The sequence below is a fragment of the Taurulus bubalis genome (genome assembly GCF_910589615.1).
Source record: "Taurulus bubalis genome assembly, chromosome: 3".
Classification (NCBI taxonomy): domain Eukaryota; kingdom Metazoa; phylum Chordata; class Actinopteri; order Perciformes; family Cottidae; genus Taurulus; species Taurulus bubalis.
In genome coordinates, this window is record NC_136591.1 from 27,376,362 (window position 1) to 27,392,771 (window position 16,410).

Below are 16,410 nucleotides of genomic sequence, written 5' to 3' on the forward strand. Positions count from 1 at the left end.
AGTATCAATACCTGTAGCTGTTGCAGTGTCTTCTCTAGTGTATCCACGTTTCCCTCTGGATGGGACAACGAAGCCAGAGTGGCCTGCTCCTGCTCCAGCCAGTCCTCAAACACATGTAACCCCCTTTGATATTCCTGATGGACCAGCACCAACCCTTTGGCCTTACTGACCGCATTCTGAAAACAGAAGTTTGGAGATATTACTGGAAAGAAGGGGCGTGTATTTATTCACTATCGCAAGAGCAGTGGAGAAAACATAATTACCTGAATACTGACTTCAACCGTTTGAAATGGAACAACTGAACTACATGTTAACATGATATCTGAGCAGCACACATTTGTAATGTACTCTGAAACTATAAATACAGTATTTGTCTTTAAATCTCTAAACAAAACAGTGAAACATGTGTAAGGAATTTAAAATGATTATTAGATAATTGACTAAAATGCTCAACGTACAGGTCACACTCACAAATAATTAGTGGGAATATAAATATTCTCAAAAAACTGATTTACTATTCCGATGCCTGTAGAGAAAAAAGTTACACCAAATGTTGTGTGCACTCCAAATACCTTTGTCTTTTCTTTGAGGGTGTTGTATCTACACTGCAGCTGCTGCACCTCCTGCTGGGTAGTGTAGTGTTCCGCCATATTGGACCCCTTTGTGGCAATGGTGTCCAGAGGACTGCTGTGACTCAGTACGTCTTCATAGAGAAGCTGGAATGAAACACATGCACACACTCAGTGTGGTACATCTAACCCCACTGGGAGGCTCTGGGGTATGAATTTACTGTATGTAACTGCATGAGTTGAGAGTAGGGCATTAAATAAAAAAGGAGATATTCAAAATGTGAGGGAAAACGGAAAAGCATGGCAGCTATTCTGTAAAAAAAAAAAGGTTAAAAGTTCTTTCAAAAGTAGCAAGAAACCGGCCATACAGTTGTACATGCTTAATTACTTTTTGTAGAGTGAAAAGTGTAGAGTTTTTGCAATTTAAGATATATTAAATGTTTTTTGTAAGTAAAAAATAAGTTTACAGAACATATTCTGGCTTTTCAAGGCTAGACATTATTAGCGAGATGTGATACCTGGGTCTTTCCCAGGTTGGCGGTCTTGTCTCTCATCTCAGAGTACTGTCTGTCTGAGCAGCTCAGTGTCTCCTCCACCCGGTCCATCCACATCACAAACTGACCCACGTCCTCCTGATAGCTGGTCCATTGAGACAATGCACCCTCCATCTGGCTGTTACATCAACATTATAAAGTTAACACACGGTAATCAAACGTTTCACAAAAAGACACACAACATTTAAATCTAATTATCCCTGTGACCTTTCAACCAACTGAAATCCATCAAGTTAAACTAGACAATTCCCAGTCCCATTTATCAACTGACTGACATATTGATTGGTTCATGATCACAACCTTTTACACTGAATGGAGGCAGAAAGCAAGGAGTCCCATGAGTCTTTGAGGTCCTGGATCTGTTTGCGAATTACTGGGACCCCCTCAGCTGAAGTGTTCCTCTGGACTGCTTCTCCCCGCGTCAGAAGCATCTTTAGCTGGATCTCCCTCTCTTGGCGAGCAGCCAGTAAAGCCTACAGACAGAGGTAAAGGGACATACTGAAAATAACCACCTGGAGTCTGACATAAATGTCTTTATTTCTGTTTCCACACAATTAAAAGAATGTTCTCCAGGTGGTTGTAATCCCAGCATGGTTCCTGGGACATAATTTGGTCTGATGCACCGCCCCAAAAAAACCTAACTGAATTATTCCTCTGTGTCTAGTTACTGACAGATTTCCCTACTAACTTAATTTGTGTTTGGGGTTCAAATCGGACACAAAACCACCAGACTTGGTTATTTACCTTTTAAGTTAAGCTTCTACAAGACCTGATTATCTCACTTCTAAATGTACTTCTGAGATAATTCTAGTTCCCTTTCACTGAAAATGTCAGCACGAAATTAAGGAAATGTATGTGCTGGAGTTGTAAATTCAACCAACAGCCAAATCTCTAATACATTGTGGTGTATTCCTTTATGGGATCCCACAGCCATCTTACTACTTACTTCCAGCTGTAACATCCGGTCCTCTAACACACCCTTGTCAGTGGTTGTGGAGATGCATGTTTTGAGGACCTTCTGGGCTTCACACACCCAATCCTGGAGCTCTTTAAGGCCCTCAGAGAAGAGACGATGCTCCCCTACAATACGTTCAATCCTGGAGGCCTTGTCCTTTAGAGATCAGAGCACAGCACTGTAAACACACTCTCCTTATAATGGTTGGGAGAAACAGGTTAGTACTGAGTTGAACACAATCGTTTCTGTCTTCATATATTTCTGTTTGCGTTTGAAATGAAATTCTTGTTTTTTCTTTACAGACATCTCTAGAGACGATACCACCTCCATATTACAGCACCCGTCACTCGTAAATCTTTTGTGTAACTGTAGAGTGAAGAGAGGCAGAGATACAATAACTATCTTCCAGTGGCAATTTTAAATGGTTTCATTCCTGTTTCCATGTCTGGTAGGGAAGAGGACCTAAAAATAGCACTCCACTAGCTAGCCGGCAAAGTACATACATCTCATTCATCATCGTTGGGGCACTCTCATTGTCCTGTGGTAAGAGAATGGTGCTTATGCTCTATATATCAAATTAATCAAAAGAGTGTGACCAATCTAATGAGAGCATAACAAAAGGTTAGATTCTCAAGCATTGACACAGCTCAGCTCTGGCATTTTAGAAGTGTTTCAGTGGATAAAAGGAAAGCTCCACAGCCATGGCCTTTTGTTTTGTTGATAAAAATGCAGCGGCGTGGACCTTTTGGAGGAGAAAGATACATTATCGTGCCCAGGTAAACTACTCTGGATACCACGCCTCTTTTGGACGAAATATTATACCAAAGGCGAGCTGATCGCAGCAACCATGACTACGACTGGGGAATAATGCACGACACAGCAAATAACAAGACAACAACAATAAACAACGTGGCTGGACACAAGGCTCACACGGTACATGAATCAAGCTAGGCACATGTCAGCATGCTGCAGCATTTCTCAGGCAGAAGCAGAGATAGAGTAAATGGACAAGAAGGGAGGGTACAGGGTGGGGGCAGCGTTACCTTGGTTAGGTTGCTGAGTGCTAGGTACTGTGCTGACAGCTGGGATACACGGTGGACGAAGCCTTTGCCGGCTGCTTGTCCCTCCCAGAGACAATGAGCTCTTTCCCTCAGCCTGCCCAGCTCTGCTTCCCGACTAGCCTTCTCCTCCAGTACATACTGGGCCAGTACGAAGCAGGAGGAGGAAGAGATGGAGATGGATAAATTAAGACGAAGGAGCAATAGGATTAGAGTAGCACAGTTGGGAAGGAGAAGAAATAAAGTACATTGGAGAGGATGATTGCATGTAAGCGCCATTACATTTTGAGTCAAGGAGAAAATGAAATGACAAAACACAGCGATGACAGAAAAGGGAGGTGTGAGAGGAACAGAGGAACGAAGTTGGGTTAACATCTTACAAGAACAGACGGGGCAACAACAGCACATCAAAATAAATGGATAAAGACAGGGGGAAAGAACATCATAGAAAAACAGAATCAGCATTATTTCTCTTGATGTTCATTTTTTAAAAGAAATGTGGTTAGACACCACAGCTCAGATCAGGAAAAGGAGACAATATATGTAAAAAGGTAGAGAGAAGATTTTTCCCACACAGGTTTAGACACTGAAGCCTGCATGTATTGTAGGTACTTCAGGTGGTGGGGGAAGAAATGTAATTGCTTGCAGGGCCAGACAAAAGGCAAAAAGGAGGGGTGCAACAGTGGGCGATAGTAAATACAAAAATAGCAACAACGATAAGGGCAGAGCTTTGAGATGGGCTTGATATATTTTTTCTCTTTTGTCAGTTTTATCTTTTTAACGCTCAGTGCCTCTCTTCCTTTTTTGTCTCTGCCAGACATGGCAGAGACTGTTATCACATCCTGAAAAGAGCCTTTTAGCCACGCAGCGCTTCAGCTGTGACAGAAGGAGAATTAATTAGATTTCTGGACTTTTCCTCTGACTATTGTGTCAAGATGCTGCTCTATTTTGATGCGGTGGCGCTCGACAAATGTAATTAGTTCCTTCTCTTTTCCCAGCTGATTTTAGATTATGCTTTAGGGATGCATATCTGATGGAGAGCTACAACTACTAAGTATCCTTGGAAAATCAACTTAATATTCAATTTATGGTGTAATGATGGGGCTTACTTGAGTTAGGAGAGGAAATGAGAGAATGTCAGCGATAGCCGAGAAGAGGACTATAAAAAGGCACACTCTCAGTATGACATAATGCAATTAAACGGAAAAAAGGATTCTAGATTGTGAAATAATATTGCTTCAGGAATGGCTATAAAACACTGTAAAAACTAGGAGACGGCCCCATGAATAACCACATTACTTATAAGAGTTACTCAATTTCAAGAGAGATTTGCATGTGGACGATGGGACATGACTCGCTTGCATTATTTGGGGCTATAGATAATTCCTTTATACTAGATAATTCCTATATACCCTCTCAGAGGCTACGTCTCAGAGACGACCTATGCTATGATTTAAATAGCTGAAAAGGAGGGTCTATCTGTAGGCTCACGTCATGTGCACATTTTTTACTGACACAGACATGGAGGAGGAGAGGTTTATAAATTAATAAAAATGAATTACTGTATCGTTGATGCATGCACATTTAAAGAGGTTACTGGTTACCCCAAACAAAAGACACAAAAGCAGAGGGGAGACTAAATCATGCCTACATTAAACTCAACAGGGATAACATTAATTTGCATAAGTTGATATACAGGAGAATACATATTTGAAAGTGATACAAAATGACTGAGAGATTGACTGGATTCTATTCTCTTCTATTTTCATATTTTGAATTATCTCATGGGACCTGAAATTGTGTGTTTTTCTTTACAATAATAAAGACGTTTCCACCATAAATTGACACATGCAAATTCACCAGGATGCAGGAGTATTTAACGCTCAAAGTTTTTGGGTGGGAACCTCCAGACCGCCACAAATAATATGTGTCCTCGCCGATGTTGAAAGGAAACGTATGCCCATGTATAGAATCAAAAATCCACTGGTTAAAGAAACCCAGACAGAGTGAATTGGTGTAACTGTGTAAAGAGCATGACTTTACAATACCTGTAGTTTGCTGAGCTCCTTTTTCTTGGCTGGAAGGTCGTGGAGACGAGCACTGCTCTCCTGAACTCGGACCTCTGTGCTGTTCAGCCAGTCCTGCAGAGGCTCAGCACTGACCTCAAACTCCGTCATCTGGGACTGCAGGTTCTGCAAATACAACATTTAATACAACTAGAGTTATCATACAAATGGAATTTGCACAAACTGATAGAACTCAGTTCATTAGATGAATTAAAATTAAATAATTAATTAAATATAGTCTGGCATAAGGTCTAAAATGCATATCAGATCCATATATGTGTATAAAAAACTTCTTTTGGGAAACTGTTAATAAATAGGCAGACACAAAACAGGGAGCATATACATACGGTTTACAAATACCAAGTCTGCATTCATTCTCAAATCCAAACTGTACAGTTAATCTATATTCAAGAGATATGGTCTCTTTCATGGGAAACCTTAGTCACAGCGTCCAAACAAAAGTGAATGTAAACCAACCTTGAGTGCATCCTCCCTCATCTTCAGATTATTCATCAGGCTCTTCCAGTCTTCTCTGGCGTTTGCCACCTTGGGCTTGATTCCCTCGACTCTGTCTTTGGACACCACAGCCATGAGCAGCTCCCCACTGGCTGCTACTGTACTCAGCCTGGCCTGGCCATGCTCCCTGTCACTCAAGAACTCCTATGGGGATACACAGACAAAGACAAAGGAACTGTGACTATTTAACACCAGCACCCACACAAAGGGAGGAAAAAGTGAAAGCAGAGGAAAAAAAAATAATGGACTGAATGACAATCCCAAACTTCTTTTTGTCTTGATGGTTAACTGAAATCAATATTGCCATTCTCTACATAGCGAACAGATTTAATTTAGATCTAACTTTACTTACATTGGCAAAAGCAGTAATTAGACCGAGCCAGCATATGCGTGGGCAGAAGGAAGGGCTTGACCCAGGGAGGCAATCTCAAATAGGGACAGTACAGGGAGGCAGAAATGTGTTGGTTTTTACATAGCTCAGAGAAAATGTACACACACACACACACACACACACACACACACACACACACACACACAACACACACACACACACACACCCCTTTCTCAGAGCTGAGTCGATGACAGTAGCGCAGCAGGGACCGCTCCACCATCTGTGCAGTCAGCACATCACTTACACACACTACTGCTTCAGCCCCCTCAAAACACACACGCGCACACACACATTTGGTAAAGTAAAACCGCACACAAACATAGAAAGTCTTTCTTCATCTCTGCGTCTCTTTATTTTCTCTGTCCATTCATAGTTTTTTTTCACACTTACTACCATTCTCTCCCTACCAATCTTACTATATACCACCAATTAAGCGTGACACAATGGATGCCCCCGCCCCTCCCTGGCTCTCCTAGAGGTCAGCCATGTGGAAACATTGTTCCACATTCCTCACCAAGTCAATAATAAATAAAACATGCTTTGCCTCTTTATTCCTCTCTCCTTCACTGCCATATTCTCTATGACATTCCTGCTCATCCTCGAGGCTACATTAGAAACTTCTACTGCACAGAAAAGCACAGAAAAACTCCTGCACAGCACTTCACTTCTTTGACATGCTTTTAGAAAATTATGTCTTCAAGTAACATAATATGCATTTGACACTCTTCATGTGACTGTTGATTAAATAACCTAAGTTCCACATGTTTTACTTGAACTATAACACATATTATTATTATTATTAGATAATATGTGCTTTATGGGTGCATAATTATCCTCTTCCTATATAAGCTCAGCTAAGCAATAATGGTATAGTAGTTCCTTGGTGGTAATGTAGTGGTTGATATGGTCACGTGTCTGACTGGTAATTAACTGTCTGGTGCAGAGATGTGGGAACTACCTTAACTGGTGAGCACCTGACTCTTAGCCAGGGCCCTGGGGTGCTCTACAGAGACTGCCAGACTGCTACACCTGCCAGCTTCTCAGAAAAAGACACAGACTTCTCAGAAAGAGACACATGCAGATATTTTTGAAGAGAGTGGCACAGAGACCCCGCTGTGGAGCTTTCTCTTATCCCTCTTGGCTATACGCCCACTTTCAGCTGATGCAGCCAACGGCAGGTCCCATCCAACAAGCCCACCAGAGGACACTCAACAGTCGGCATGTCAATACAGACATCCCCTTGAGTAACCTCCCAATGAAAGCGGATTGATTCTTCAACAATTACGTAATTTCCCTTTCAACTATTACTTTGTGTTAGCAATATTTGCTTAGCCTGTCCAGTCCATGCAAATACATCAAATTAGCCCTGGTAGGCAGCAGTGGCAGCCCAAAGGTGGAAAAACTAAAAATGACCTTTATGACAAGGAGATTGTTGGTTTAATTTCCTCAAAAGGGCTGATTCTTTCTGGTTTATGGAAGTGAATATATTACCCTTTCCTCATATGTAACTCCAACATCAGCAGCTACTTGCTCTGACATCATTACTGCCTCGCTGCAGCTGGTTAATGGGTAATAGCGTGAAACTATAAGGCCATTCTGTGTGGCAATCAGACATGAGTACTACTAACTATTCTGCAACCAAAAATATTAAACATGTAATGTCTTTCTCAAAAAGCTGAATTTGAAGTTATATTCAGTCAAATAAATATAAATTATACTGCTTTCTACCCCTGAATAACATCACAAAATGTGATTCAATCTGTTTATTTACTGTTCTGTGCCTGGTAGGTCTGCCCCAGGGAAGTTTCTCTGCTGCACAGGAGGTGATGAACTTCATGTTTACAGCAGCAATAAACATAATAAAAAATGGGTAAGTAAGCAACAATAGCTGAAAAGGCGGAACAATAGTGTGATTTCCAAATGATTTCTGTAAAGTAGAGTGCAAAAATACCATGGTGAGGACTGCACTAGATCACAAGTTTATGTCACCAATGTTTTTAAGAACATAGGAAGAATCTAACGGCTGTCTACTCTAAATAAGAGCTGAGAAAAATATTTCTCTTACTTGGATCCTCTGCAGAGCGGTGAAGGCCTCGGCGACACTCTGTGGCACATCAAAGCATTTGGCTGTGCTGATTTTGGCATTGACCAACCACTGTTGGAAGTCTCTCAAGGCTGCACGGAACTTCTGCTCCAACAAGCGCTCCTTATTTTGACACTCCCTGGATGCACGAAGACTGAGACTGGGGGACAGAAAGAAAAGTTAAGGACTGACTGAACATGCTGTTCACAGGTTGAAATCCATCTTGAGAAATGAACAAAGAAAAAGAGGAGTTACAACCAGAGGAGGGTTTGCTATCTACTGTCCATGTGCTCATCAAAACAAAGAGGATGCATGTGCAGATGCTCAGATACTGTAAATGCTGATGTCACATGATGTGGAGGAGAAAGGGAAGCCTGGGAGATGAGCTGGAGTGAGAAGCAGGCAGGTGGAGAAATGGCAAAGTGGGTGAAGTGGAAGGAATGAGCATTCGGGCAATGAGGGAGAGTGGGGGATGGTGGTAAGGGCTACTGCTTAGGAGGGGGTTGAGAGGCAACATATGAGTGGGGTAAGAGTTCACAGGGGCGACAAGATGGAGAGAACAAGGGTTGACAGATTGATGCTGTAAGAAAAAGGGTGAGATGGAAAGGATCTGGCAGAGATACTGTCTGTTAGGGAGAGGTTACATTGATGGGGGATAAATTAAAGAGATAATTTTACATTTTAGTAGGCTATTTTATCACCACGCACTAATCAAATGCTGAGAATGCTTTGTGTTGTTCATATATCCATCAAAATCTATAGCTGCAACCACAGAATACAGCAACGATACAGACTTTGTGATAACAACAAGAGGTATTTGAATCAAAGTGAAGGACAAGTACAATTCTTCTTTAAGTGACAGCTAAGATTTCTGACAAAATAAATGAATAAGGGAAGGTCGTAAACCTATGAACTGCAACAATGTAAGCAACATTTTAGGGTTAATCAGTAATTGGCAGACAACAGAGTTAATATTGGACAATTGTGCTGAATCTAAAATTAAATTCAATGGTAAAAAATATTTATGTGGCAATGGCAGTGTTTGTAAAATTCTCCCTTTCAAACTTATCTGCACATACTAACTACAGTATGGTCAAGGTTAGGGAAAGGTTAGCATTATTAAATGTAGGTCTGTGAGACACCAATCCCTTTCTTCTGCATAAGGTCAAAAGTCAAACATGTTACATGCACAACCTCGACCTTCACACCTTTTCTTTTGACCTCACTATATGCTGTATAGGACACACTGCACTGGTTCAGAACTGTACAACAGGACAGTCTAGATACCTGCCCGTGTAATGTATCAGTAAGATAAAATACCCCAGGCAAAATGTGAACCTTAATTGCACAGACAACATTTATTTAGTATGCAAAATCATAACGCACATACAACTCAAATGAGGGAGATGAAGTACAACAAAGGAAAAGAGCCATTGGGTTTCAGCAATATCGGGCAGTGGGTGAAGGTTAAAGGGGTGATTGGAAGAAGGGATGGAAAGGATTACAGCAGGGAAACAAGGTGCACAGCTGTTCAAGCAGGGTTACTGTCCAAAGGGAGACATGTAAAAACAAGGCAAAAGCACAAACAACCTTCTATCGACACACACTTTAACGCACACAAACACCCTTGAGTTTTAATGATGTGATGAGAGTATGAAAGGGTGGTGGCATGAGTGTGGAAGAGGCACTTTTTTCTGCTGTGCCAGAGGAAATCTGGCATGTGCTATGAAAAGGATGGGGGAGTAACAACCTTTTTCTCTTCTATCTCAACTCGTCTGATGCTCTTTTTTCTCTCCTTGCTCTTCTTTCCGCAATGCTTAATGCGAGACAGGTGCAAAGAGCACACAGGCCAAGTCTATTATGGAGTAAAAATCCTGGTGAATGAGGAAGGGTGCTGTTTTTGCCAATCTGCAGCCAAAGCCAATTACCCGCCAAAGCCTCTCCAACAAGTTGACCTCACTCAGGTTGTCTGCCAATAAATGTTGGTCACAGTGCCCCACAAACTGTGCCCCCACTACCAATGTCTCAGAAAGTCAACATGTCAAAAATGGGGCTCCTTGTTCCCTGTGTTCGAGTAGTCGTATGAACCCAAAATGAGTTCTAATACTTGTGTTATTTTATATGATTTTTTCAGAATTTTTTTGCAAAAGAAATGTTTATTTAAAAATAAATAATCACTTTTATACCATATTTTGATCATAACTATGAACATCCAGCATGATATGAGCCAGATTCCCCAAAAATGTCTCCTCGAGCGGTCCCTGAGTTTTTCAAACTGTGTTTCAGGGCCTTAACAACAGCCCACATACTAATAAGGCACATCTTTGGAAAGAAAGTCACAATAAAACACAGCATTTTAGGCATGTTAGGAAGGATATTCAGTCAAAAATATTCAGTCAAAAAACTGTCGTTCGGTCAAAAAAAATGAAGAATTACTTATTGTATGCCAAAACATTGTCTGATTTAGGCATGTTGGGTATCGAAATGTTCAGCAGCTTCCACATGTGCTGTATGACGCGGTTTTATAAATGTGGGCGGACCTAGAAGGCTTCAGGACTCATAAACGTCCGCCGAAAAAGAAAAGGGCTTGGGTTTAAAAAGGTTAAGTGAATAATCTGTTTCTGTTCATACTTAGGCATTTCATGGCGTGTTGAAAAACAAGCACAACATGAACACAGGCTCACTTATGGGCTCAAAAGCAGGCAAATAGAGCGCAAGGAAAAAAAAACATCCAAGTGTATCTGATTTCTCTCAAATCACACACAGCCTTACATACAATTGAACTGGAGAATGACACAAACCAAAACAAACACAGTGAAGAAGCAGGGATGAAGGGAAGGCAGTTAAATGTCGCATAGCAACTGGTGGATCTGGTGCTCTCTGTCACCTTTAGACTTTGTTTAACCCGGCTGACACATGTCACAACTCAGTGTAAAAGATGGCCACACACACAAACACATGCCTCTAATGGAAATAAGCTTGTGAAAACATGCAAAGGTTGTTTTTGGGGAGAACGCTGCCCTTCTTCTATTTTGGTTATGCTGCTGTGTTATGGAATTAATGAGTATATTATGCATGGTCTGTTTTGTGCGTTTTTCTTATTATGTGCAAGATCGTCTCCCAATTAGGATATAACACTTGGCAAAATGATTAAAATCTCTATCATAATGTTATTAAATATATATTTAGAGTGTCCGATATTAGGATATAGATAAACTTTGAAAGAAATTACAGAATTATGCAAATCAAAAATGTTCTACTGTTATATATTGCATACAATTCTTCCATGATGAAAAAATGATCTTAATTTTCTTTCCATTAAGGTGGTTTGACGTACAGCTCGATCTAAATTATTGAACCATAAAGTGGTCAAACATATCACCATGATATGAATCTGTCCATGGATGACAATATGATGCATCACTCACAAGAGTGCAAACAGAGTTCAGTATAACTCCAAATCCACTTAAAGAAAACAAACACCAAAGTATTTTCCACCACACGCTGTTTACTAAAGCAGAAAGACTCCACTCACCTGTTGTGCTGTTTGATAAGCGCGGTGACCCGGTCTGACTGTGAGCCCAGGTCCCTGGAGTATCGCACCAGGTCGTTAAGTTGGCCTTTTAACTTCTCTGCCATCGGCTCGACGCTCTGCAAGCCCTCCAGTGTATTCTAAACAACACAAAACAGACACCAGCTGGCTCAGTGTGTGTGTTTGTTTGTTAACGAGTAACGAGCATCCAATGGATCTGCATGACACCCGTCAATAAGTGCATTCACATTCCTATTCACACCCCGGCTTCATCTTGCTAGTCTCTCTCTCTCTCCCCCCCCCTCTCTCTCTCTCTCTCACACATACACGCACACACACACTCACTCCAACACATACTCACAGTGTTGCTTGTACAATAGCATTTCTGTTCTTCGCGGAGTGTGGCAGGAAGGAGCTGTGGATAGCGTTCTCCCGCTCTTCTCAGCGTGCCTCACATTCTGCACTTACACAGTCATGAAATCCTGTCCCATGAAATATGTACAAGTCCAATCCCTCCCTCTCTCTCTCTGACGCTCGCTTGCTTGTTCTCTTTCTGACGTATTACCTATAAACAACCCTCCCTCCCTCCTTCTCTGTTCTCCTGGAGTCGTTGCTCACTTCTCCTTCCCTCGTCCCAACGTTCTACTACTTTCTCTTCCCTCCTCTATCCTCTTTCTTTCTTCCTCCTCCCACTCCTTGCACTCTTTCCCTCGCACACATTTTCCCTCCTTCTCACTCTCTCACGCTCTCTCCCGGTGGAATTCAGCTGTCAGCCCTCACAGATGCAGGATTGGTTCAAACGCACACAAACGAGCGCGTAACGAAAACACGGCTGGACACAGGAAGCAGGCTGGAGGAGGAGAGAGAGAGAAGCGGAGGAGGGGGAAGACTCCTCCTCTGTTCTTTGACAGCCCCAAATTGAGAAAAAACAGAGAAAGGCATGGACGAAGAAGCCGGGGAGGAGTATTAAGGTGTGCATGCTGGCATGGCCTTGACAATACAGAGAAATTGTCACACTGTAAACATCCTGTGGATGTTAGAAACAGAGCAGCAGGGGAGGTGAGGAGCAAGAGCATCGAAGAATCAACCCCTGCTGTCGGGAAAGATATCACTGTACACTTGAGTTCAAACACGTCAGAGTACAGAAAGAGGGAAGGAGCAGGAATTGAAAAGGGGAATGTTTGCGAAGGAGAGATAGTGGAAAATAATGGCTAAAACAACAACAAAAGGGGGAGGGGTAGAGGGGACAGAAGATAGAATGAGGAGAAAACAAGAGAAACTGATGGGATTGTAGCTGTCACTCCTTCGTCATCCCAGTAAAGCTGATTTAGAAACTAATCTGTTTTTAGGATTTACAAATGGAATGGTTAATTACTGAGAAAACATAGCTGAATGCAGCGGACGTAGACTATGTCTGCACAGGGTGTGTGTGTGTGTGTGTGTGTGTGTGTGTGTGTGTGTGTATGTATGCCAGTGGGTACTTTCCATTAAACAATGCTAATCACCTTCTCTAAAATTAACATTGCAAGGTGCTGCACAGCCACTGTCAGCTTTGTTTCACAGTTCGCCAACCCAAATCTCAGTCGAACAGAGTTTTTATTATCTACTATTTTTTAAATAAACTATTGTGAGCGGATGAACAGAGAATAATTTAGACGGCAAACTGCCATTTATTTAAATGTTGTGCTCTTATACCTTAGCCAGCTGCCATCCCTCCACTGCTTCCTCGCCGTTGCTCCGCCCTTCAGCTTTAATCAACTCCTGGCTCCACACCCTCAGCCGTCCATCCAACTCTTTCAACTCATCCTCCAGCCGGGCGGTCAGACGGCGGTATTCTTCCTCTGAGGCCGTAGCAGCGGCCAGGGCCCCCTCCAGGTCGTCCCTGGCCCTGAGGGCGGCCCCCTCCCACTGCTCCAGAGCCTGGGACAGCGCCCCCAGCTGTCGGTCCATGGCCTCGCAGCCGCCCGCCGCCGTGTGTTCCGCCGTGGACGCTGCACTCCGACGCACCCTGCTGAGGCGCTCTCGGCCCTCCAGTAGCTGACACTCCACGCGCTCCTGAAGAGATGGGGAAGGTAGATGGGAGACGAAGTTGCTACGGAAACTGTGGCTACGGAAACTGAAACCTCTGATTCTATTTAAAGCAGCTTATGTCTCCTGCTCTATCACTTTATCTCTTTGATTCTGTCTTTGAAGCATTAGTTAGGATGTCCTGTATTTTCATTTGATCTCTCAGTATTCTCTCACTACGTCTGATTTCATCCTCCGCCTCCATCTCTCATTCTGTGTAGAAAGGTAGCACTTGGAAAGCAGAGGGCGTGAAAAGAAAACACTTGAGTGTAATGTAATAGCATTGAGCAGTTAGCAGGATTAAAAAAGGGTGGGAAATGGCAGCTGATCATTTTTGTGTGTGAGTATGAACATTAACCTTGAGACCATGAATGGGAAATTAAAATGGAGCAACTAGCTTGTATCTACAACAAATTATACTTCCCCTTCAACTGAAATGATTCACACCATGACTCTCCAAACACAACACAACATAATGTGATAATAGAGGCCCATGTGTGAAATTTAAATGCAAATCAATATCGCCTCACATATTTTCTCTCTGTAATTGCAGAATTAGTGAATTGGGAAAAGCTCCGGCATTAATTGCACATCTCTTCCCTTCAACCTTCTTTTTTTTTTACACAGTAATAGACCAACATAGTGGCGGTGAAATTTGCCAAGAGAGATTGAGATATTTGGCTATGATATGAGAACAAACTGAGAACCAATTCCAATTCCCTACATAGTTTTCCCTCCTTTATAGCAGGAGGCCATTAAGATTAGATCGGTTCAGATAATTCAGCAATCAGTTACCTTAGCAACAGTTATATATAATATATACAATCTTTCAACTAGGTGTAGTTTCACCAATACACTACACATCCTTAAGGCATGCTGTGTTGTAAATTCAGAGAAACATCGCTGACTGTTACCTCAGTATAAAAAAAGATACTGTAATCCAACATTTCTCATGTACACAGAATATAGATTTGTATAGAGCTACTAAAATATTATTAAAATCATCATAAGAACATTATACAATGACATCATACATCATACAAAAGGGCCAGCCAACACATATGGTCTAAAGTAGAATGAATCAAGAATTTCAGCAGAAACTCCGTCTTTGGAAGTGCTAAAAAAAATGTTTTAAATTGCAATTCCATGACAACCGGGCAAACTCCATCTGCTGTTAAAGATTATGTAAAATTATTAAAAACTACTTCGACGGCACACCTATGCCTACAGGACAATAGGCGTGTCACCTGTCAGATGTGGCACATTATTATCTGTCAACGTATAGAGAAGATTTTGTTTTCGGGATTTGTCAAATTTTGTATTAATTTCTTGACAGAAGTGTATACAAAGAAAACAAAAGAAGTGTCAGCCGGCATCAACAAAAGGATTTCTTTGTATTTGTTCCTGCCTTACCCTCACTTCTGACAGTTTCTTTTTGATGGAGGCCGAGTCTCCTGAAGTATCAGACCAATGATGCAGCTCCTCTCCAACACTCATCAGCCAATCAGTGAGCTCCCTAACAGCCTCCAGGTATTCTTGGTGTTCCAACACAACAGCCTGCGCTAGACGTACTCTCTCCTAAAGACAAAGACAATGGACACAATCAGTCAACAATGACTATAAAATAACAACACACTTACAATAGTTGGTGAGATTAATACAATAAATTGGTACACTCAGGAGTTTCAAGGTTTTTAACCAAATATAACGAATGATTAAGTAACGTTATACCTCCACCAAGGCTGTGAGGTCATCAAACTGCACCTGCAGTTGGGTGCGGGCACCATGATTAAAGCTGGCATCGCCAGTCTTTTTGAACAGCTCTCTGGCTTTTTCTTCTAGACTGGACAGAGCCACTTGATGGTCCTCCAGATCAGCCAGCAGAGCTCTGAGTCTCTCGAGCTGGGAGGCCTTTTCTCGGGGCCCCGGCTGAGGCGTGAGAGGGGCACACACCTCTCTCTCTACAGCCTCCATCCAGCAGCGCAGCTGGGCAGCACTCTCCAGGTATCCTCCCCACTGCGACACGGTCCACTCTAGTCGACTGCAGGAACGACAAAAGATCTTTTTGTTATTGCCTGTGACTGGCACGTATGGAGTATACATTTTGAATAAACAGAGAGAATCTTAACAAACATGGATAGCATCCTACATTTTGGGGTAAAAAAAAAAAATACAAATAATTTGTTTTAAATTATATACAATAACAGAACTTAGACGATTATACATTTTAAATGATTTGAAGACTTTGATCTGTAAGTGATATTCAGCATACAAAATGCAGATGTATAAACACTTTTTGGGGTGAAAAAAGTAACTAGACACCATCTTACAACCGGGAGCGGCAGGCATCCCACCTGCCGCGATACCAAATCGGGGATATAAAAATACATGTACCGGTAGCATAATTGCTTTAAACTAAGATAATTTTGGTACATAAAATCTATACATATAATGTTCTTCTGCGTACCTTTTCACTGTCATATACAGGTACAGGAAATATTTCATACATGATATGGCCAAGAAATCTAACTACTGGCTGTAATACTGGCTTAGTGCCTTCATCCTCTTTATGCTCTGGTTCAAACACACACAGGCGCAGATACACACAATTTTCCTTGC

At 41.9% G+C, this 16,410-nt stretch overlaps 1 protein-coding gene across 1 annotated transcript in view; it reads right to left on the minus strand.

Annotated features, from left to right (window-relative positions):
* Nucleotides 1-16,410, minus strand: part of syne1a (spectrin repeat containing, nuclear envelope 1a) — a gene marked incomplete at its 5' end in the record, with an annotated part of 117,191 nt that overhangs the window by 61,971 nt on the left and 38,810 nt on the right. The window contains 13 exons of the mRNA XM_079216184.1: nucleotides 12-176; nucleotides 573-716; nucleotides 1,088-1,241; nucleotides 1,424-1,596; nucleotides 2,070-2,234; nucleotides 3,122-3,277; nucleotides 5,185-5,328; nucleotides 5,680-5,862; nucleotides 8,175-8,352; nucleotides 11,728-11,864; nucleotides 13,420-13,779; nucleotides 15,205-15,369; nucleotides 15,523-15,832. Of these exons, the coding sequence (XP_079072310.1) occupies nucleotides 12-176; nucleotides 573-716; nucleotides 1,088-1,241; nucleotides 1,424-1,596; nucleotides 2,070-2,234; nucleotides 3,122-3,277; nucleotides 5,185-5,328; nucleotides 5,680-5,862; nucleotides 8,175-8,352; nucleotides 11,728-11,864; nucleotides 13,420-13,779; nucleotides 15,205-15,369; nucleotides 15,523-15,832 (2,434 nt within the window). The remainder of the gene's footprint in view (nucleotides 1-11; nucleotides 177-572; nucleotides 717-1,087; nucleotides 1,242-1,423; nucleotides 1,597-2,069; nucleotides 2,235-3,121; nucleotides 3,278-5,184; nucleotides 5,329-5,679; nucleotides 5,863-8,174; nucleotides 8,353-11,727; nucleotides 11,865-13,419; nucleotides 13,780-15,204; nucleotides 15,370-15,522; nucleotides 15,833-16,410) is intronic.